This window comes from Suricata suricatta, chromosome 11 (assembly GCF_006229205.1).
Source record: "Suricata suricatta isolate VVHF042 chromosome 11, meerkat_22Aug2017_6uvM2_HiC, whole genome shotgun sequence".
Lineage (NCBI taxonomy): Eukaryota > Metazoa > Chordata > Mammalia > Carnivora > Herpestidae > Suricata > Suricata suricatta.
The window spans coordinates 39,429,996-39,451,768 of NC_043710.1; the positions used below are offsets into that span (position 1 = coordinate 39,429,996).

The 21,773-nt window shown below is 40.7% G+C and overlaps 1 protein-coding gene across 1 annotated transcript; it reads left to right on the top strand.

Moving 5' to 3' along the window:
- The first annotated feature begins 400 nt into the window (after nucleotides 1-400).
- On the top strand, nucleotides 401-21,481 carry SPTY2D1 (SPT2 chromatin protein domain containing 1). Its single transcript, XM_029956612.1, has 6 exons — nucleotides 401-681; nucleotides 11,048-11,162; nucleotides 11,917-13,458; nucleotides 15,406-15,577; nucleotides 17,058-17,135; nucleotides 18,296-21,481. Exons 1-6 carry the CDS (start codon nucleotides 622-624, stop codon nucleotides 18,387-18,389), a joined length of 2,061 nt encoding a protein of 686 aa, XP_029812472.1. The 5' UTR covers nucleotides 401-621; the 3' UTR covers nucleotides 18,390-21,481.
- Nucleotides 21,482-21,773: the final 292 nt, after the last annotated feature.

Below are 21,773 nucleotides of genomic sequence, written 5' to 3' on the forward strand. Positions count from 1 at the left end.
GTATCCAAGACAGAGGACTAGTCCTTGCCGTGTGCGCCTGCGCAATTTTGTGAGTACCTAGAAACCGGTAACTGAAACCCCCTGCTCGAGATTTGTCGATTCAGCTGCTGGGGCCCCGCCGTTTCGGACCCGAGCGCCCACCCGTAACACCCAGCGACCCCAGGCCTGGTAGGTAACTCCCCGCCCGCTCGCCTTCCCTACTGTGAGCTCACAAGTAACACCATTATTGTGAAGTCGCCAGCCGCTGCCTCCCGGGAAGTGGCTCTCTCCCTTGGCCACACCCCTCGCTTTAATAGGCCTCGTCTCATTGGTTCTTGCAGAGCCTAGTCCCGCCCCTTCGCCGACGCCAGCAGCCACGTACCACGTTTGTACGTGTCTGGAGCCTAAAGGCGGAAGTTACGCCAGGGACTCGCGAGCTGAGCGGCGGACCTGAAAGAATATAGGCCACAAGAGGAAAGAGGGCGGGCAGACGGCTTTGGAAGGCGCCGGAAGTGGTCGTGCTGAGGAGGGGGTGGGAGAGGGGTGGGCCAGGCTGTTCACTTGGCTGTAGCTGGGCGCCTAGGTAAGGCATACTTTCACTTCTTTCCGAGAACCTGGCCCAGTGTCTCCGCCACTGTCAACATGGATTTCAGGGAAATTCTCCTGATAGCTTCCAAAGGACAAGGTGTCAACACTGTGCCGGTGAGTACCAGACGGGCGCCAATGTAGGAGACCCTAATCTTGAAGTTTGGAATTTGTGGCCCGTGGAACTTCCAGGCATCCGCCTATCGCCTCCGGGAGAGGAAAGACCTGGACGCCTTGTTTGCTTGTCTTGGGCGTGCATTCTTGGGGAATGGGTTTGAAAAGGGGCTTGAGGTGCGAAGTGGAAGTCTTCCGGCGGGTAGGTTTCGCCGGCTTAGTCACCCCTGCAACGTGGACTTTGCAGTGCGGGTGTTTCAGAGTTGTGTGAAGGCTGGTGAGTGAAACCGTACCTGGTACATGGTGGAATCCAGCGCCAGTAGTTTCTGGCTTTGGCATAAACTTCAGCCCAAAGGTTGGAAAGAAAGCGTGTATGTTGGGGAGTTTTAGGGGCTTTAGGGACGTAGCCTGATAGCCTTTTGGGTGATTTCCTGCCTAAGATGGGGTCAAACATTGTGTGATTTCTCGAACAAGTTCTCTGATGAGATTACATTAAAACCTCTCAAAGGTTTAATAATACCTTTTGTATTGGTAAGAGAAGTTGAGCGGATTCCACGAAATCCTTGGCTAACAGAATGGGTGAGCTAGTTTCAACTTCCGTTTACTTGTGGCCTTCCAGATTTGTCTTTGTTTGAAATCTGTGTCCCATTTGCTCATAATTTTGCAAACTCGGCAACATTCACCGAGCGATGTAACACTTTTTAAGATCTACGTGCTGAAGTGGTGGAGAGTGCCGGGTCTGCGAGGTGTAGCTGTTTTGCATAAACTAATCATTTCTGGATCCTCGGATGGTACCCACAGCACAGCTGTAAACCGACAGATTGCATTGTGATACCTGCGGTTTGAGCGGTGAGGTGTAGAGCTCGAATGAACAGTTCTCTGTTAAAGTCAGTCCAGCTGGAATTTATTGAGCCCTCACTATGTGTTCTGCATTTCTTAGATTTTTGTGTATTTGCAGTGTTTTGTTTTTCCCATTTCTGCACTTTTTTTGTCTTCTGAGGCTGGCCCATTCTTTTTGCCCTTTTGAAAAATATTGATCTGAAGATAGTAAAATAATTGGTAAATAAAACTGGCATTTGTCAGTTTAATATTTATTAAATTCCCATATATTCATCTCCATCCAAAGTACTCTGAATAATCATTCCCCTAAGCCATGAGTCATTAGATCTGCAGGTTGAACTTATGGGCTTAAACCACTGAAACCTTGAACAACAGAATTTACTTTGTGCAAATTCTGTAAATTCCCTAGAAAAGTCAGTATTGAATCCCATAACCATCTTTGCGTAATTAGGGCCATATTTTATTCTAGATATTCCTGACTTTGAGTGGAGGTCAAAAATAGATAATACTAGCGTTGATAACCCAGTAGTATTTTGAGGAAGAATCAGAACTAAGTTATTCTAAAAACCAATAGCTGCTGGGAGAAAAGCAGATATTACTAGAGCAGAAGATTTCAAAATCTGTGTATATTTTAAGATATGTACATTTTCAACAGATCTATTATTAAATAACAAAGATTGTAAGCAAAAAAGACAAATTGGTGAGATCATTTAAAATTTAATGAATGTAGGCATATATTTTATGAAAGCATACATTCCCCTCCCCACCCTCAACCCCCACATAAAGCTAGAAAGCCTTTAAGTTTGATTTAATTAGCATTATAATCCTTATCTTTTTACATCAGATGAATGTATCACAAAAGAAACTATGGAGGAGCAGAGCAAGACAGTTCAGTTTAATTCATGATTTTGCTTTTACTTGGTTTATCTAATTATTCTAAGTTACTTTATTAACTCAAAGTAAATAAAGCCTCTGAGAGCACAGCATCAATTGTGAAATATGTATTGTACAGTGAAGCAGACTTGCAAAGCAGGTATCCTTGTAAACAATCTTCCAAGTCAAGAAACAGCTCATGCACATGCACCCCATGTTTGACATAAGATGTATTTGGTTGGTTGATGGTCTGAAAACCACAGAGGCTTTGCAGTAATTGACAGTGTAACTCCATTCCTCTCTAGTGCTCGGTTCATATTTTCCTTTTAGCCATCTTCCCCACCTTCCGTTTCAGTCTTATCAGAGCCGATGTTGAGATTTCAGTCTTCAGAGTGCCTGTGTCAAACTTTGCTACGGAAAGGAACTACGGTGACTAGCACTGATTAACTCCAAGGAAGGCCAAAATATAAAACACCTGGACAGCCACTTAAACTTTTTTTTTTTTAAGTTTGTTTATTTTTGAGAGAGAGAGAGAGAGAGAGAGAGAGAGAGAGAGAGAGAGAGAGAGAGAATCCCAAGCGGCTCTGCACTCTCAGCGCAGAGCCTGACATGGAACTCATCTCAAAACTGTGAGATCATGACTTGAGCCGACTTCAGGAGTTCACACTTAACCAACTGAGCCACCCAGGTGACCCCCCCACAGGGCTCGCTTTTAAGAGGTATCTATTGTGTCTGCTTTGAGAAGCAGTGAACATTTCTGTAATGCAAATTCTTTTCTGTTGTTTCTTTTTAGGAGAAATAGTTATCTTTATGATGTTTTATTAAAACAAAGGAAGGATTGCATCATGCCTAGCAGTATTAGGCACGTTATCATTTCCCAGTGGAAAACTGAATTTAAAAAACAGCTGATGGAGGTGATGTAACCAGTTACCGTTGCAAGCTCTGTTTATATTTAAAGGAGAAAAGATATTTTTGGTAACTCTGCACTTAAAACTTTTCTCCCTGGTTCCTCTAGTGAAGAGCAAGTGTCTTGATTTAATAGAATGGTAGTGCTGAGAATATGGGTTCTTGTAGGGTCTAAGTAACTATAATCGATGACTTGTGGTGCATAAGACAAGGTATGTGGTTCTCTCACAGTCATGCTGTGAAAATCATCCCAGACAAGATACTGTCGCTCTGGTGTGATCCTCAGATCAAGAAGTAAAGACAAAGCATTCGTGTGGTACTAGACATAAAAGGGTTTGGCAGTGATAATCCCTTGAGGGTACCGGAAAAGTTGCTCAAGGACTTTAACTGGGGTGGCAGGTTCCGATGTCTTGAGGGCCAGGTAGACAATGTACGTTCTTGAAGTAGTCTGGATATAAAATGGTAGGTGCCAAGCAAGCTCTGTATTAGAAAGAAGCCCATTATGTGTTATAGTAGTTCTGTTTCCTTTTAAAGAACAGTATGGGCCGACAAAAATGTTTCTGCAAGTAATCACTTTGCAACTTTGGATTTATTGGTTATAACTGGATCTGAAGAGGCGTTTGCCAGGGCTTGAAGTAGCTTTGGGTTGCTAGCCTAGAGGAGCAGTAGCAGTAACTATTTCAGCAGGGAGAGGGTCTTTTAAAAGCTCTACTACCACAGAGATTCTGTTATTTTTCTTGCCCATCACTACCTAAGAGAATCTCTTTCTGAATAATAATGATAATTACAACAACTACCATTTCTATTGCTTACTCGGCACCAGGCACTGTTCTAAGCACTTTATGTACATTGACTAATTCAATCACAGTAATGACCATATAAGGAAGGTTGTTTTATGGATAAGGAAACTGAGGCCTAGAGAGATGAAGAAACTTGTCTAAAGTGACACAGCTAGTAAGTGACAGGGCTAGTAATGGCAGAGCAGAGAATTTTATGCAGGCTGACTGGCTCATGACCCTGTGTTAAGAGTGTATTGGATGTGAGGAAGGTTGTCACTTGAGAAAGCCTGAACCTATCCAGCTTCCTACCCTCACCTCCAGCCTAATATAGCCTTAGGCAGTAGCTGTTGGTTTTTATGGCATGTCTCCTCAATGTACAGTAAAGTCTGATGGGAGAGAAATTGAAAGGGCAAACCAACATTTGGAAATTGGTGGGTAGAGAGAGATTTACAGCCTGTTTGGGAGAGTGCCAGCGTGGCTGACAGAAATAGTCTGAGGGTGAGAGAGGGTAAAGTTGTGATGGACCTGTTTGCGATCCTGGCACCATCCAAAAAAGGCAGATGGAAATTCAAGAAGGGTGTTTCAGATTGAGGTTAGAGGGCCACCTGGGTTGGTTGGTTAAGCGTTTGACTCTTGGTTTCGGCTCAGGTCATGATCTCACAGTTTGTGGGTTCAGCCCTGTGTCCGGCTCTGCGCTGACTGTGCAGAGCTTGCCTGGGATTCTCTCTCCCCTGTCCCCCCTCAGTTTCTCTCTCTCTCTCTCTCTCTGTCTCTCTCTCTCTCTGTCTCTCTCACTCACTCAAAATAAACAAATAAAAATTGAGGTTAGAGCTGGATGAAAGTGTTGGGATTAAGTTAGAAGTGAGACATGTAGTGGGAATACTTTTGGACCTGAGTCAGGAGACTTAGATTCTAATTCACACTGTTACAAATTGTGTGAGTGACAACTAGTTAATACACACTTGTGCTTTTGGGGCCACTTTTAATATAGAGGTTGGGCTAGGGACTCTGAGGTACCTCTGTGATACTACATTTTATAATCAGGTATGTTTTTATCAACACAGTACTAGTAAGTTTTACATTTGACCCCATAGCAATCCTGAATAACATGCTGTTTGTTTAATTTCGCTCTCTTAACCACCCAGCTAAGCAAGCCTAATGCAAACCATTCTTTTTCCAGGCCTGCATTTATTCCCAGACTATGATGTTTTGCAAATACTTTAGAAACTTTGTACTATTATTAAACTCAAAGATACATTCTTTGGGGCACCTGGGTGGCTCAGTTGGTTGAGCGGCCGACTTCAGCTCAGGTCATGATCTTACGGTCTGTGGGTTTGAGCCCCGCGTTGGGCTCTGTGCTGACAGCTCAGAGCCTGGAGCCTGTCTTCGGATTCTGTGTCTCCCTCTCTCTGACCCTCCCCTGCTCATGCTGTCTCTCTCTCTCTCTTTCAAAAATAAATAAAACATTTAAAAAAAAAGAAGCACAACTATTTAAAAAAAAAAAGATACATTCTTTGATTACTCAGAAGTCCTAACTCTTAACTAATAATAAATCTGTAACATGTATAAAACCATCAGGAAATTTATATTTTCCATAATCACAACAATATGTTATCTCCTGAGTAAAGAACAACTTTCAAGAAGGGATTAATTATTGATTCCAACACAACATATTTGATTAACACATATTTCCAGAACAGAAAACTCCTTATTTTCTTAATCTGACCATGGCAGTATAGTTTCAGTGCAAGGAACACATATGTCTTAAAGTAAGTTGATATTTTTGAGTCTCTTGGCTTCCCAATTACAAATCTTGGCAAAATCTCTGACACTGTATTTAAATGGCATAAGCTTCACTGCTGTGGATCATTCACTGAGGTCCAGCAGAATGACTGAGCTGGCTTGCAGTATAATAAAATGGATACACTTAGGATAAAAGAAACTCTTGTCCAGCTGCTTTTCATGAAGCTCAAACAATGAAGCAGCCTGGTGCCTTGAATCAGATTCAGATTTGGTGGGTGCATCTCTATGTGCTGCTGCTAGAGCTAAATGTGACCATCTGATGTGGGAGAAAGTGCCAAATAGTTCTGCTTTATTAAATAAAATATAATGTAATCCCAGCCTGAGGCTTTTTATTTTTATTTTCTTTAAACATGGTTCTCTGCCAGGCTAGCCCTGTGGGCGTAGGGGATTATCTAATAAAATGTTCTGTTACAACAAATCTCAGATCTTTCGATTGAACAGTCTGACTGCAACCCCTTTTTAAAAGGTCTGGTTAGTCCTGTACCCAAGAGAAATGATGCTCACACAAAAAACTTGAACACAGGTGTCCACGGCAGCATTATTCATAATCGCCAAAAAGTAAAACCAATACCCATCAACGGATGAGTAGATAAGATGTGGTAAATCAGCACAGTGAAATAGTGAGCCATAAAAAGAAACGAAGTACATGTAACATGTACATGTAACATGTTCATGTTACAACATGAACCTTGAGAACATTGTACCAAGGGAAAGTACCAAGATACAAAAGGCCACAGTAGTCAGGGCTCTCCAGAGGAGCAGAGCCAATAGGACTTCTTTTAGGAAATTGGTTCACGTAATTGTGGGGGCTGACAAGTCTGAAATTTGTAGGACCAACACCTTCTTCTCTGAGAAAACTCCGTTTTTGCTCTTAAGGCCTTCAACTGATGAGTACCATCCACATTATGGAGGGTAATCTGCTTTACCTGAAGTCAGCTGGTTGTAGATGTTAATCCTGCAAAACACCTGCACAGTAACACTAGATTAGTGTTTGATTAGACACCTGAGCCCTGTGGCCTAGCGCAGCTGACACGTAGAGCTGGCCATGGCGGCCACATATTGTAGGGCTTCTTTTTTTCTTTAAAAGTTTTTATTTGAGCAAAAAAAAAAAAAAAAGTAGAAAAGTCAACACTGACATGACAGTAAAATTACATTATCACCATTTAAACTTAAATTTACTTAGGTATTACTCACATAATTGTCATTTTAAAGTTCTAGGCATATTCTGTTTTTACTGCAAAAGAAAATGATACCTGTGCTGAAACAGAAACGTTTAATGGTCATAGAAACTAATCGTTTCTTAATTTTCCATAAGCTAGGGAAAGAATTCTAAATTTTCAGTTCAGGGATGTAAGGAACTAACTTACAGAGCATTCTCTCAAAGATATTTTCTAGGCCTTTGAAGGGGTCTACTTTCCACTCTAATAATAGAGTCAAGTGAAAGTTAACAATAAGGATTTTCAAAATTGAAAAATCTTAATACTTTGTATAATCAGTCATATATAACCAGTTGTCTGTGGCCTGTAAATTTTACCTTATATTGTGATAAATACTGTTGTATCATGGTACACTGGGTACATGATTTCATTTATATGAAATGTCCAGAATTGGCAAATCCACCGAAACAGAAAGTAGGTTAGTGGTTGCCAGGGGCAGAGGGGAAACAGGGAATGGGAAATGACTGCTAAATGGTAAGAGATTTCTTTTTGGAATAATGTAAATGTTCTGGAATCCAGTAGTGGTGTTGGTTGTACAACTCTAGACATACTAAAAACCAATGAATTGTACACATTAAATGGGTGGATTTTAGGTGCCTGGGTGATTTGGTCATTTGAGCATCTGACTTGATTTCAGCTCAGATCATGATCCCAGGGTCATGGGATCAGCTACATTGGGCTCCAGGTTGATGGAGTAATGAGCCTACTTAAGATCCTCCCTTCCTCCCTCCCTCCCTCTCTCCTTCTCTCTTCTCCCTCTCTCCTCCCCTTCTTCCTCCCTCCCATCCACTCCCCTGCTCTGCCCCTCTCCCCTGCTCACTCTCTCTCTCTAAAATTAAAAGAATTTTAAAAGGGTGGATTTTATGGCATGTGAATTATATTTCAATAAAACTGTTAAGAAAGAAGAAAATCATCTATGATGATACAGGACCCCCCCCACACCACCTTTTTTTAAACCTCAGATTTCTAGGTTTTGACTTAAACTTTGCCTAAGAGAATATTTAATATTTTCGCAGTATCTGCTTTTGAGTGCGTCAAGCTACAGCGGACGTAAGAAACTGCTCATTATGACTCAGCTCATGTCAGTGAATAGATTAAGCCTCATCAAGTAGGACCTTGCCCCTCTTATTTCCTAGCAGACCCATGAAGGGAGACTTTTAATAGATCTATTGAATCCCTTCTACATCATAGGAAAGGACAAAAAGTACTGCAGAGTTGTGTGGTTAAAGGTAAAGTCGGCTTGATAAATACCCTTGAGTATTAAAGCTGCTAAAACAAAAACACTGAATTTAAAATTGGCAATGTGAACAGATGGAAATAGGTGGATACTTTGAAAAAGCTAAAAGTAATCTTTGCAATTCTTTTCTGCGTGAATCTGGAGCTTGAACACTCTGCTCCCTTGTTTCTTCTTTGTGTTCTGCCTTTCCTATATTTTTATGTTCCTTATTGGTGTTTCCCGAAGTGCAGTGGATAATAGCTCTGGCTGTACCATGATCTTAGGTGATACACAAGTAGTTTTATAAATGGTTATATTTTAGTATGATCTGCAAAAATGTAACTAGCCCTCAAGTCAATCATTTCGTGAATATTACTGAAGTAAAGCTTTAATAATAAGTCGCAGTGTTCGGTCTATATATTTTCTTAAAATTAGTAAATAATAATGTAGATGGTATACTAAAAAGGCAAAAATGATGCGGATGTTATGCAAATGACTGAAGCTTAGTAAACTGTATCCCATTGACACTGTTGTTTTCCTTTTGGCTGTCTGTATTCAGTCGTGAGTAGCTTTTCAGCTACTCGTATCCCATTACCTATCTCTTGAAATCCAAGGTTAGGAAGAAATCCTAAAATCAAATTAGGAAGTGCTCATAGCTGTAATATCTAGATAACCAACCAGTACTGTTCAAGGTAACCCTAACGTGTATATTGGCATTTGAGGCCGAGGGCCGGGGGTGGGGGGACTTTGTATAAGCTTTGATTTGGCAGGTGAACATAGGGACTAGGTTGTTGGCAAGGACGGGAAAATCTTACGTCTTGGCAAAAAAAATATCCATCTTTCCTCTTACAGATCTTACGAACTAGATAGAGTGAAGTGAGTGTGTGGCTCTGCTTATGAGGCTGTGTGGATAGATCTTATATAAACTCTTTGTAGATAAAGCTTATGTTTGAGATTCTTGTAAATGAGGACAATTTTATATAGGTAGTTAGGTAAAGCAATGTCCTCTTTCTCCTCAGTATCCCTCCCCTCTCCTTTTCTTTAAATATTAGGCCCCCATCTACAACAGAAAGGGTCTACAACTAAATTTACAGAGATGGGACTTACTCATGGATTTTATGGGGATTCAGCCAGACTGCCTGGGAAAGGTGTCTGGGTACTTACTGTCTCTGGGATTTCATGTCAGGTCATAGCATTGCTATCATGCGGGGTTTTCAAGCTGGATTAGGGCCTGTGAACTAACTTGGCTGGGACTTCCAGCCTGTTTCAGGATGTCTTGTATTTGCCAGCCATGTAGTAAGCGTGGATCCTTTGGCTCTCCTCCGGGAATTTCATGCACATTTTGGGAGTACCTTTTTTTTTTTTTTTTTTTTTTTTTGGTTTTAAGTAGGTGGATTTGTGCTCAGAGGTTAGTGTTCCCTTTTTAACTAGCGCAACAACCGGTTCAGTGGATAAGAATGTCATCTGCCTAACAAAAGAGGAGGGCATTTAAAAACTTATTTGCTATCCATATATTTAATGTGCAGTGGTCCTAGAGATGAATCATACTAGTCTGAGTTATTGTTTATCATACTTCTCTAATGATAGATACTTAAACAGTGGAAATGTTTTTCCTATTGTAGTTCAAATGAACATTACTATGGCTTTAGTCATTTCCCAGTGTAGTTAACATAAAAATCAAAACCCAGAGAAATACCATCTGTGCCAGGATAATATTAGTACTTTTTGGGTGATATGGAAACCTTTTTAAAGCAGTTTATGTAACAAATTAATACTTAATGAACATAAGAGCTGTGGCTAAAGGTACAGAGATTTGGGCACTTCTTGCTGCCTAGATTTCTTTGAAATGCTTTTTTAGCTTTGGTTTGCCACCAGCTTTCCTTATGGTCAAAGTAAAATCTCAGTGTTGTATATTGTATGCAAAGTAACCTGTGTAGCTGTGAATCTTACTAGAAAACAGTCTGGAATAAGGTACTCAGGAGAGAAAATATTTGAGTATTTTTTTTGTTTGAAAAGTTACATTTTGACATGCTTAGTTATAAAGAAGGTGGGTGGTTTTTTTTTATTCAGAATTTTGAAACAGTCCATTGTAAGTGATGGTTTCTTTTTAAAAGTCCCCCAGTCAAAGTACCTATTTGGGAAAATAACCCCTAAATAGTATTTCTCTGAATTCTTCACTTACACATTATTTAGGCTGTTACAAAGAAATTCTGCGCCTAAAAGCAGTCACGCACAATCATATTTAGACCAAAATTTTACAGCTAAGCTTCCATGTGAGTTATATGATCTCTTAATTATTCAGCATCAGTTTTTCAGTCAATATTTAAACCTCTGTGTTGCTTGGTACAGTGCCTTACACCTAATAGCAATACGTTTTTAAAGCTGGGTTGCTTTTTATGTTTGCACTCATAGGTCTAACAGGAGACCAGGAGAGACCTAATGGAGGACCAGGGGGAGGGGAAGAGGGAAAGAGAGTTGGGGAGACAGAGGGATGCAAAACCTGAAAGACTATTGAATACTGAAAACTGAGGGTTGAAGGGGAGGGGGGAGAGGGGAAAAGAGGTGGAGGTGATGGAGGAGGGCACTTGTGGGGAAGAGCACTGGGTGTTGTATGGAAACCAATTTGACAATAAACTATTAAAAAAAAAAGAAACTGTGAAAAATAAATGTGTATTGTTTTAAACCAAAAAAAAAAAAGTTGGATTGCTTTTAACTTAAACTTTTTTTATTTTTAGAAAAGGTATAGTTTGGCAGTGGGGCCTCCCAAAAAAGACCCAAAAGTTAAGGGTGTCCAGTCTGCAGCCGTTCAGGCTTTTCTCAGACGAAAAGAAGAGGAACTCAGGCAAAAAGGTACGTATCTATAGCCTAATTCTCAATTATAAAGTCTTCTACCTTCACAACTAGCTTGTACTTAACTAGTGGATGCTTGTAATAACATAATAGGCTAATGGATTTGTGTGTCTGAGTCAGCTATATTTAGAGCATTATGTATGTTCTCATGCTGATCATTTGTATGGACATTATCTTTTATTTCCTCTTAGTGCTTTTGGGGATAGTGACCATATCTTACAGTAGGCCACACTAGGTCCCAATAAGAACTCCGCTCTTTGACCGTCATTCTGAATCTGCTTCTACACATTTTATATTTTATTTTTTTAAATGATTATCAAGAATGCTATCTTAAAGGTTAAAATAGGGACAATTTTTGAGGACCAGCAAATTCAAACAGTAGTTTTACCTCATGCAAATGACACGGAAGCTAATTTAATACATTTAAGTATTCATAGTTCATAATGACTGTGAAGTAGGTCCTACTGTTTCTTTAACTTGGTATATTTATTTGGTATGAATTATTTTCTATATTTAAAGCTAACACCCCATTCTCTCACTTGCTTTGTCATATTGAAAAGCCCATATGTGACCCACTCATTATGTAAAGATGACTCAACTGATACTTGTTGAAAGGACTTCCTCCTTTGATTCCTAGATGTCTTCAAACTGTAACTTGAATGTTGCCTGTGTTTTGGCCACCTACTGATTTCAGATGAACATACTTGAGACCTCCAGACCCTGAAATATTTTGCTCTTGTTTTCTCCACTTTAGCTTTAGAGGAGAAAAGGAGAAAAGAAGAACTAGTGAAAAAGCGAATTGAGCTAAAACATGATAAAAAGGCAAGAGCAATGGCCAAGAGGACCAAGGATAATTTTCATGGTTACAATGGGATTCCCGTTGAGGAAAAATCAAAGAAGAGGCAGGTGACAGAAAGCCACACTAGCCAGGGAACAGAACAAGAGTATGAGATGGAAGAAGAAGAAGATGAATTCTTAGAGTACAATCAAGCAGAGTCAGAGCAGGAGTATGAGGAGGAGCGAGAACCTCCCAAAGTTGAAAGCAAACCAAAGGTCCCCCTTAAAAGTGCCCCACCACTCATGAACTTCACGGATCTACTCAGGCTGGCTGAGAAAAAGCAGTATGAACCAGTGGAGATAAAGGTAGTGAAGAAAACAGAAGAGCGGCCTATGACTGCAGAAGAACTTAGGGAGCGAGAATTCCTGGAACGGAAACAGAGGAAAAGGAGAGCTGAGACAGATGCAAGACTACCTCCAGCCAAAAAGGCACCCTTTCCGAAGGAAACTATGGGCACAAAACTTAGCAAGCACCCTTCTTCCAGGGGTACACCCCTTCCTCATGCTGAGAAGAAACCCAGACCCAGTACAGCCAATGAAAAACACTTAAGTGTGTCTTCATCCAAATCCATGCCAGGAGAGAGGACCAAAGTGGGATCTGGCAATTGCTCCCAACCCTTACTACGTGAGGGCCACGACAGACCTGTTTTCAATGGGGCTGCAAAGCCCCACTCCAGCACCTATTCACCAAGTGTCCCAAAGACTTCTGCTAAAGGGCCTCAGAAATCTGCTACTGAGCACAAAGCCAAAAAATCTCCTCCCCATCCTAGCCATTCCCGGCCTGGGCCTGTGGTTACCGCACACAATAAAGCTAAGAGTCCAGGTGTCATCAGGCAGCCAGGCAGCAGCTCCAGCTCAGCTCCCGGGCGGCCCAGCACAGGGACTGCTCGGCCCACAGTTAGTTCTGGCCCCGTGCCCAGGCGCCAGAATGGCAGCTCCAGCTCAGGACCTGAGCGATCATTCAGTGGGACCAAGAGGCCAGCCGGTGACTTAAATCTCTCTGGACGGACACTCAGTGGTACAAGTGGCCCTGGGCATCCTGCAAACAGTTCAAGTGGCCCTGGGCGACCCACCAGTGGCTCAGGCGATTCTAGGAGGTCTATGGGCAGCTCTGGTGGCCCTGGGCGGCCTGTGAGCAGTCCACATGACCTCCGACGACCAGTGAATGGCTCTGGTCCCCCTGGGCGGCCAGTCAGTGGCCCTGGGCGGCCACTTGGTGGTCCTGGGCGATCAGGAAGTGTCTCAGTTCCAGCTGGAAGGGCTGTCAGTAGTTCAGGTCCGGGAAGACCAGTGAGCAGCTTGGGACCTGGGCGAACAGTTAGTAGCTCTGGTCTCCCCCTAAAACCCAAGTGTACCGTTGTCTCAGAAACAATTTCTTCCAAGAATATAATTAGCCGATCCAGCAATGGACAGATGAATGGAATGAAGCCTTCCTTATCTGGATACAGATCTGCCCAAGGTAAAACTGTCCTTCACCCTAAGGATATTTACTTGTTACTAAGAAATTGGAAAGAAGACTTTGCTTTACATAACCGAGACCTTGTGAACCCTTCCATGTGCCCTTTAATGTACTTCTGTATTGATAGAATCCTGATGCTTTGTCTCTCTCTGTGCCTGAGTTGCTTTACTGATCATAGCTTGGGAAGGGCTTTAGAAAGAGTTATCTAGGACCCTCTGTGTTCACCCCTGCAATGTCTCCAAGTGCATTAAGCTTGGCTCTGTGATTTGTTAGCCAAGATGAGTGTATATGCCTTATGTGGTTCAAAGAATTCATTTATCTTTACCTTTTCATGAGGACTAGCTTGCTTCAAAAGTTGGAGTATATTTGTGAGCTTGAAGCCTTTGGTGCATTGTTTACTCATCAGATAGATACTTTTTAAGTACCCAGGATGTACCAGGAACTGCCTTTGCGTTTCTGCTCCTTATAGTAGGCAACATCAAGGCCCTAGCTACTGGTGCTTTAGGAATCTACTTAGGTAAAATTCCCTGCTTTGCCTTCTTAGTTCAACTAGAATATTGGTTCTCAACCAAGGATGATTTTGATGTCCAGCGAACATTTGGCAGTATCTGGAGATACTGGAGATTTTTGACTGACACCACAGGGCCCAGGTAATCCAGTAAATAGAGGCCAGGGATGCCATTATCCTAAAGCACACAGGAGAGACTGCTCACAACAAAGAATTACCTGACCCTAAATGTCAGAAGTTGAGAAAGAAACCCTGAGTTAAGGAGACAAGCCATGCATATTAAAAACAACTATATATAGATCAACAAAAGGAGGGTCTGTCATCAAGGACTAGAAAGCATTGTTCCAGATGCTGCTCTATTGATCACTGCCTGTCTTTTGCAAAGTTTTAGTCTTTTGGCAAAATAACAAAATAAGGATAATGTAGTGATTTTTTTTTTAAGTCAGATTTACTCATTTGAACAATGATCTGTAATTCTGGGAATCTTGTTTCTGTAGTGTAGTGGTTATCACATTTGCCTCACAAAATTCTGGGAATCTTTCATACTTTGTTGGACTTTAAAAAAATGTAATGAAGGGTGCCTGGTGGCTCATTCGGTTGGGCATCCAACTCTGGCTCCGGTCATGATCTCATGGTTTGTGGGTTAGAGCCCCACTTCGGGCTCTGTGCTGACAGCTAGCTCAGAGCCTGGAGCCTGTTGTCGGATTCTGTGTCCCTCTCTCTCTCTCTGACCCTCCCCTGCTCACGCTGTCTCTCTCTCTCTCTCAAAAATAAATGACATTTTTAAAAATTAAAAATAAAATAAAAATATAATGAAATTATTGTGGCAATAGATGGTAGGTTCTTACCTTTGGTGTCTTTTCTTGGCAGAGTTAAAAGTTAGTGATCCTGTAAGCTATTTGTAATTTTTTTTTTTGTAACTTTGCCAGTCTTTTAAATCCAGAAGAAAGGGAACTACTAAGCTAGAAGATGTGACAGATGCTTCTAGTAAGCCCTGGGATAAATAGAAATTCTACGCCTTGTAGACAACATGAAGCACCAGGGACAATTTAGTAATTATTCCATGCTGTGGGCCAGTTTGCTGGCTCTGGTTTTTGAGGGTACTGTCTTAATGAGTTCTTAAAAATCTAGTTTATGTAAAAGTGTGTTGGGACTATTTTGTTTCTTTTTACTTTTTTAAATGTTTTTTTATTTATTTTTGAGAGACTGAGAGAGACAACATGAGCAGGGTAGGGTCAGAGAGAGAGAGAGACACAGAATTTGAAGACAGGCTCCAGGCTCTGAGCTAGCTGTCAGCACAGAGCCTGATGCAGGGCTTGAACCCACCAACCGCAAGATCATGACCTGAGCCAAAGCCAGACACTGAACCGACTGAGCCACCCAAATGCCCCTATTTTCAGTTTCAGTGCTCCTATAAATAATGACTTTTCTGTTCTTAGTTCCTCAAAGGCTTCCCTTCCCTAGTGGTTACAAAAGGCAGCGAGAATACGAAGAGGAGGAAGATGATGATGAATATGACTCTGAAATGGAAGATTTTATCGAAGATGAAGGAGAACCTCAGGAAGAAATCTCAAAGCACATTCGAGAAATCTTTGGCTATGACCGAAAAAAGTAAGACTATAGACGGTTTAGATAAATGACAGAATGACTCATGCTATGGGGGAAAAACAAACATTAAGAGTAGAGGCATTAAATAAAATTCTTAATTAGAAATCATTGGATAATTGTTTAGATTTACTCTCTTGGCACCTAACAGTTAATTCAGGATTTTTTGTGTAGTTGCATGCCAAAATATACCTTTTTAAGCTGTTCCCTTTATAAGATGTATATTTAACAAGAGTGAAGCAGCTTAGTGTAATAGAACTAGATTGGCTTTGAACTCAGAAAGCCATCCACAGACCTATGTTGAAAGCTGATCTGATCTGGTATCTGCTTTTCTTTGATGTAAAAAGCTTTACTGCTCAAAAGTGTGGTCCCTGGATAGCAGTCAGTATGGGACCAACCTTACTGACATCATCCGACCACAGCGTTAAGAAATGGCGGCTCCCAGGCCCCACTTCAGAGCTCCCAAATCTAGATCAGCTTGATAAGGTTCAAATGCACATTAAAGTTTGAGAACACTAGTATAGATTAAAGATCAGTGTTTGAATGGAAGTTCTACCACTTACTAGCTGGATAAACATGAGAAAATTATTTTTTAGGATGATATCTGGAAGGATTAAATGAGGTAGTATACGTGTAAAACAGAAGGAACGTATTATAGTGCATATTAGCTGAAAATCGCCCCCTCCTTTAAAGCCATGGATATGAGAGATGAGAAGGCAATACTGAGAAAAAGTGTTTTTTTTTTTTAAAGGATACTTAGTAGTAAAAAGAATTAGTATAAAAATCAGATAAATCTAATATTAATGGGGGCACCTGGGTGGCTCAGTCAGTTAAGCATCTGACTTTGGCTCAGGTCGTGATCTCCTAGTTTGTGAGTTCGAGCCCTGTGTTGGGCTCTGGGCTGATAGCTGAGAGTCTGGAACTTGCTTCAGATTCTGTGTCTCTGTTCTCTCTGCCCCTCCTCTGCTTACTCTCTGTCTCAAAAACAAATAAACATTAAAAATTTTTTTAAATAAAAATCTAATATTAGTAATATTGTTAGCTAGGTAAATGTTCTTGTTCAAGCCATTAATCTGCCTGCTTCTGTCTCTGTTGTAAAGTCCTTTCCTTTCTCATGAAGCTCAAATGAGATTAATATGTACAAAATAATTTCTATATATAGTGAGCTGTCAGGATTTTAATATAAACTATTCTGTGACTAGAGTTGAGGTAAGTGAGCATTGTTGGATTAGGTGCCTTTATTGACATTAGATTCAGGAATAATGCCTTCAGGGAGTAGTAAGGGCTCATTTAATTTGCCTTGACTTTAGAAATCCACCTCTACCCATCCTCTGTCTCTGTCACTCCTTGCCGAACAAAGAAGAGTAATCTTAACTGTGTTTTTATTAGTTACAAAGATACTGATTTTTAAAACAGGAGGATGCAGTTCCTAAATATTTGGGAATTTGGGTTTTTTCCCCTAACAACATTGATTTCCTCTTATCAGATACAAAGATGAAAGTGATTATGCCTTACGTTACATGGAGAGTAGTTGGAAAGAGCAGCAGAAGGAAGAAGCAAAGAGGTAAACACAGAACGTAACACATTTGTGCAGAAATGTCCTAATCATTCCTTTCCGTTTGCTGCTTCAGTTATACCATTGGGAGCAGGGGGTTTGGGCCCCCAGTTCTGAATCCCAATCCTGGTTACTTGCTGTGGAGCTTCAGACAAATTCCTTAGCCTTTCTAAATCTGTCTTCTTGGGGCCCCTGGGTGGCTCAGTTAAGTGTCCGACTCTTGATTTTGGCTCAGGTCATGGTCTCACAGTTCTTGGGTTGGAGGCCTGCATCAAGCTCTGTGCTGGCATTGTGGAGCCTGTCTGGGATTCGCTTCTTTTCTCTCTCTCTGCCCCTCCCCTGCTCTCTCTCTCTCAAAAATAAATAAAGTTTTAAAAAATGTTTTTAAATCAGTCTTCTCATGGGTAAAATGAGAATGTACTCTTTTTACCCGTGAGGTATTAGATAATGTGTACAAGTTGCTCAGTGCAGGGCCTCACCCTTCTGGGCGCACAGTCCGTGCTGGAGGTCTCCTCTGATCCCACTGGCACGTGTCCCTAGTTTTTCGTCCCCCATCTTTAATTCCCTTTCTACATCAGACACATCTCAGTCGTGCTAACCTGTACCACTGCTGGCCTTGGGGACCCTAGAAGGAATATGAAATTCTTTGTCCGTTTCCTATTTGACTACCTGATAACAAAACTAATGATAAGTTCTTGGGGTGGGGTAATAAAGGATGACTTTGCTTATAGTGTTAACTTGGTGAAATAATTCACTTCAGCCTCAACCCAGAATAAAAAACCTTTTTCCCTCTTGCCTTCCCCTCCCGTAACTACATAAAATATCAAACTAAAGTGATGGGAAGGGATAAGAATAGGATATTATTTATTGAATAAGTTTTTATTTTTAAAAGCTATTGTGATAAACAATTTATAGTTTATTACTTTAATGGGAATGTTAAGGTATTTTGTGTTGAGGTTTTATGTGAGGTCTTTCTTCTGCTACAAGTTGAGGCTGTGGCAGAGGCTCCTAATGAAAAATATTCCTGGCTAGTTTGTTTTCAGTGGCAAAGCCTTGAGGCGTTTCTAAAGCCTCAGCACGTTCCAGATGGGTTCCCAGTTGAAATTTCACTCTTAATTTTTAAAGAGAGTTGGTAACGTCATGTATACTTTTTTTTTTTTTTTTGACAGTTTAAGATTAGGTATGCAGGAGGACTTAGAGGAAATGAGACGCGAAGAAGAAGAAATGAAGCGTCGGAAGGCCAAGAAGCTGAAGAAGCGTTAGCTGCTGCTTTTCTTATTTTTGTGAAATTCTGGAGACACTCTGCTGCAAGGAGGTCCTGCCTTCAGAATGAAGAAGCCCCTTTATGATTTTAGTATATACTTGGTACTCAAGGAGAAGGAATGCACTGTTATTTGCAGGCTGTCATTGGAGCATAAAGTATTTCCAGATACTTTCCAGGGTTAAATCTAATGCAGATGATAGATCGCCCGGGGAGTGCGCTTATGAAGCTAACGGTTCACAGGTGCCAGCCTTGATCCTGATGAGCTATGCACTCTTAGCGGGGGGGCCGCTCACTGTCAGCCAATTTTCTGTTGTTTCTTTGCTACTTTGAAAAGAAAAAAAGAAAAGGATTGCCTTTTGACTTCATGTTCTGCTGATGTGTGAGTAGGCACTGCCCAGCTCCCAGTCAGACTTTGTCTTTTAATGAGGAACCTGGCCCTTCCATGAATGTTGCCAGCAATAAAGTGACCTGTCCTAATGTATATGTTTGGATTGAGAAGTTGAAAATGTAGAGTAGGCTTTATAATGATCATATGGATGCCATCTCTGTGACTTTGAAGTAAAAAGTAGAATAAATTATATTGTATTTTGCATTCTTCATGGATTGGATGCTGAGCATTCTTATTCACTAATTTAGGTGATAAGGCGATTAACAAAATTTTTTTCCAATTAAAATACGAGTTACGACATTTAGTTTAAAAATACGTTTCCAAATTTTCCTTTCAAATTTACTGTTCTGTTGGCTGTAGCATAAAGTAGACAAGGTCACTGTGGCTGATTGATTTTTATCTAAAAAGTCATTTTTATATTGAAGAAGAAAAATGCTTATTTTATTCAAACACTAGATTTGGAAGAGTAATAGTTTAAAAAATAAGAAAGTGACATGTGAGACTCCCCTCCTCCCTCTCTATAAAGATATTTTGGAAAAAGGTGCCCGTGTACCTCTTGATGGTAATGACTGCATTTTATCTTAAATTCTTTAACAATTAATGCCAAAAACCAAAAAGCAGATTCATGTGTATTGAGAGCACCACCTTCTCTTCTCGCCCATATTGCACTTTCATTTCAAACTATGCACTGTGAAGAGATTTTTTCCCAGGTAGAAAAGGACGTTCCCTGCTACTGGTGCTTTACTGGGCTCTGGAACTTTCTTCATTCTCACTTTTCTCCAAGTCATATTTGTAGACTTGTTAGCTCATAAGCCTCAAAATCAAGGCAATTCCAATCAGGCCAACCTAGGTTCTGGCTGGAGAGAAGCCAAGTCTCCAGGAAACGTCAGCAACAGAAAGTGAGAGATGATGATGCCGGAGAGCAGTGTCCTTGCTTCTAAATATGGAGGGCGGGGGAGTGTGATGTAAGCTTGAAGAACAGTTCCAGGAGTCGGTTTTGTGGAGTCCTTTTGACCCATGAAGCTTTCTTTATTCTTCAAGTTTGGGTGGAATACATTACTGTCAGCCTCCTTACATGGGACAGCCATTTGACCCTGTCCCTTAAGGCTCTGACTCATTTGAATTGAGTTTCAAATTTCAGAAATGCAAGGATTTAACTTTGAAGCTGAATCCTCTGGAAGAGGTCTTCATCACTAGGAATAACACCCTTTCTGTAGATCTACAAAGAACTGTTAACACCGGCAGAAAGTCCTATTGACTGCCTCTCACCCATCTCAGTGACATGGATTTAAAGCAGTGTGGTGTTCCGTGTCCTAAAACCATCTGGGACATTGCCTTTGCTGTCACTTCTGTGCTTCTCCCTGCCCCACCCCTACAAAAGTTGTTTTCTTGGATATATTTTTTTCAATATTTAGACTCTGAAAATCTATTACAATCAAGTGCTTATCCTAGCTGAAAGATTTCTGGTGGCTTAACGTTTACTAGCACTTTACTCAGTGTGCAGTTATTTGTACAGAAAGGCACCACTCTGCTAGATAAAAGTTCTAGAACTTGATAGGAAGAGTCAGGTCGTGTCCTTAGGCATCTGTCACTTTTGAGTGCATTTCTTCTACAGATGTTGACTTTATTATTCCTCAGCATCAACATTATAAAAGGGCACTTCTGTAGCTCATTTAAAAAGAAAGTCTTGAGAAAGTCTTTTAAATCAATCTTGGCCTTGTTTCCAAATCCTGTCTTCCATTCTGTTCTGCAATTCCTGATTGCTCTTATAAAAAGCTCACAAACCTTTGAAGAAACTGGAATAAGCTGTTATTTTATCAAGGTTTACAAATTAAGTGCTTGGTTTTTAATGTATCCTCTACTGTTTTGATTTTATTAATTCAATATCTGAAGATGTGCCTTTTATTGGGTAATGTTAATTCACGAATGTAGTGATGTTATTTCACGATTGTAATGTTACATGATCATGGGTGTGGCATTCTCTGACAGATGATGTGAAAGGAAAGTAGTTTTCATAAAACTCCTATGGCTCTGATTGCACAGTCCCACTTGCTTTTGATGTTGGTGTGTCAAAGCAAGGGGCACTTTTAAGGCTACTTTCAAAACTTGTCTTTGTATTTTCTCTAAACTATAAATGCAATTACGTCCATTTGGAGGCCAGGGTACCACATGTCACAGACAGCCTTACGTGTGTGCCGTGAGAAGGTTCAAAGACTGTGAACAAAAAAGAAAGTCTACGGGAACTCGACATTTCATTTTTTTAATGTTACCCCAAGATTTTCTCCAAGAAATTACTGTTTTGTATTTTGTAACTTAAAAGCAGCTATACGTACATTTCTGAGATATAGCAGGAGACCAAAACATGTTTGGAAAGAGAATAAATATATGAAGAGAAACTGGTTGGTTTATTTTCAGCGTGCTGAACATATTAGACTACTATTTATTTTGTGAGTGGATGTGACAAATATTCAGGTGTTTAGTGTAGGATGAAGAACGGGATATAGATTTCTTTGAAGTTATTAAATCCATCATGGCTTTTACATAATGGACAAATCAAGTTTAAAAAAAAAGCATTTACATAGTTTAGCTTGTTTTCTGGTGCTGTTGACCTGCAAGAGAATCTACTTTTGCATATACAGATGAAAGTTTTGCAATTTATGTATAAAAGAAATTGTAGGCATTAAAAATATTTTATTGATATTTTTACTGGTTTGCATTTATTTACCAAAACTCGGATATTCCTTCTTTCATCACCCTGAACATTTTTCCAGCTAGAAACCCTCATAGACTCGTCAGACTGGAGATGGGGTTCGCCTCCTTACACACACACACACGCACGTGCACACACACGCACACTCATGTAAGAAGTATTAGTATCCTAGGGGTGCCTGGGTGGCTCAGTTAAGTGTCTGACTCTGGCTCAGATCATGATCTCACAGTCTGTGAGTTTGAGCCACATATCAGGCTCTGTGCCGACAGCTCGGAGGCTGCTTCA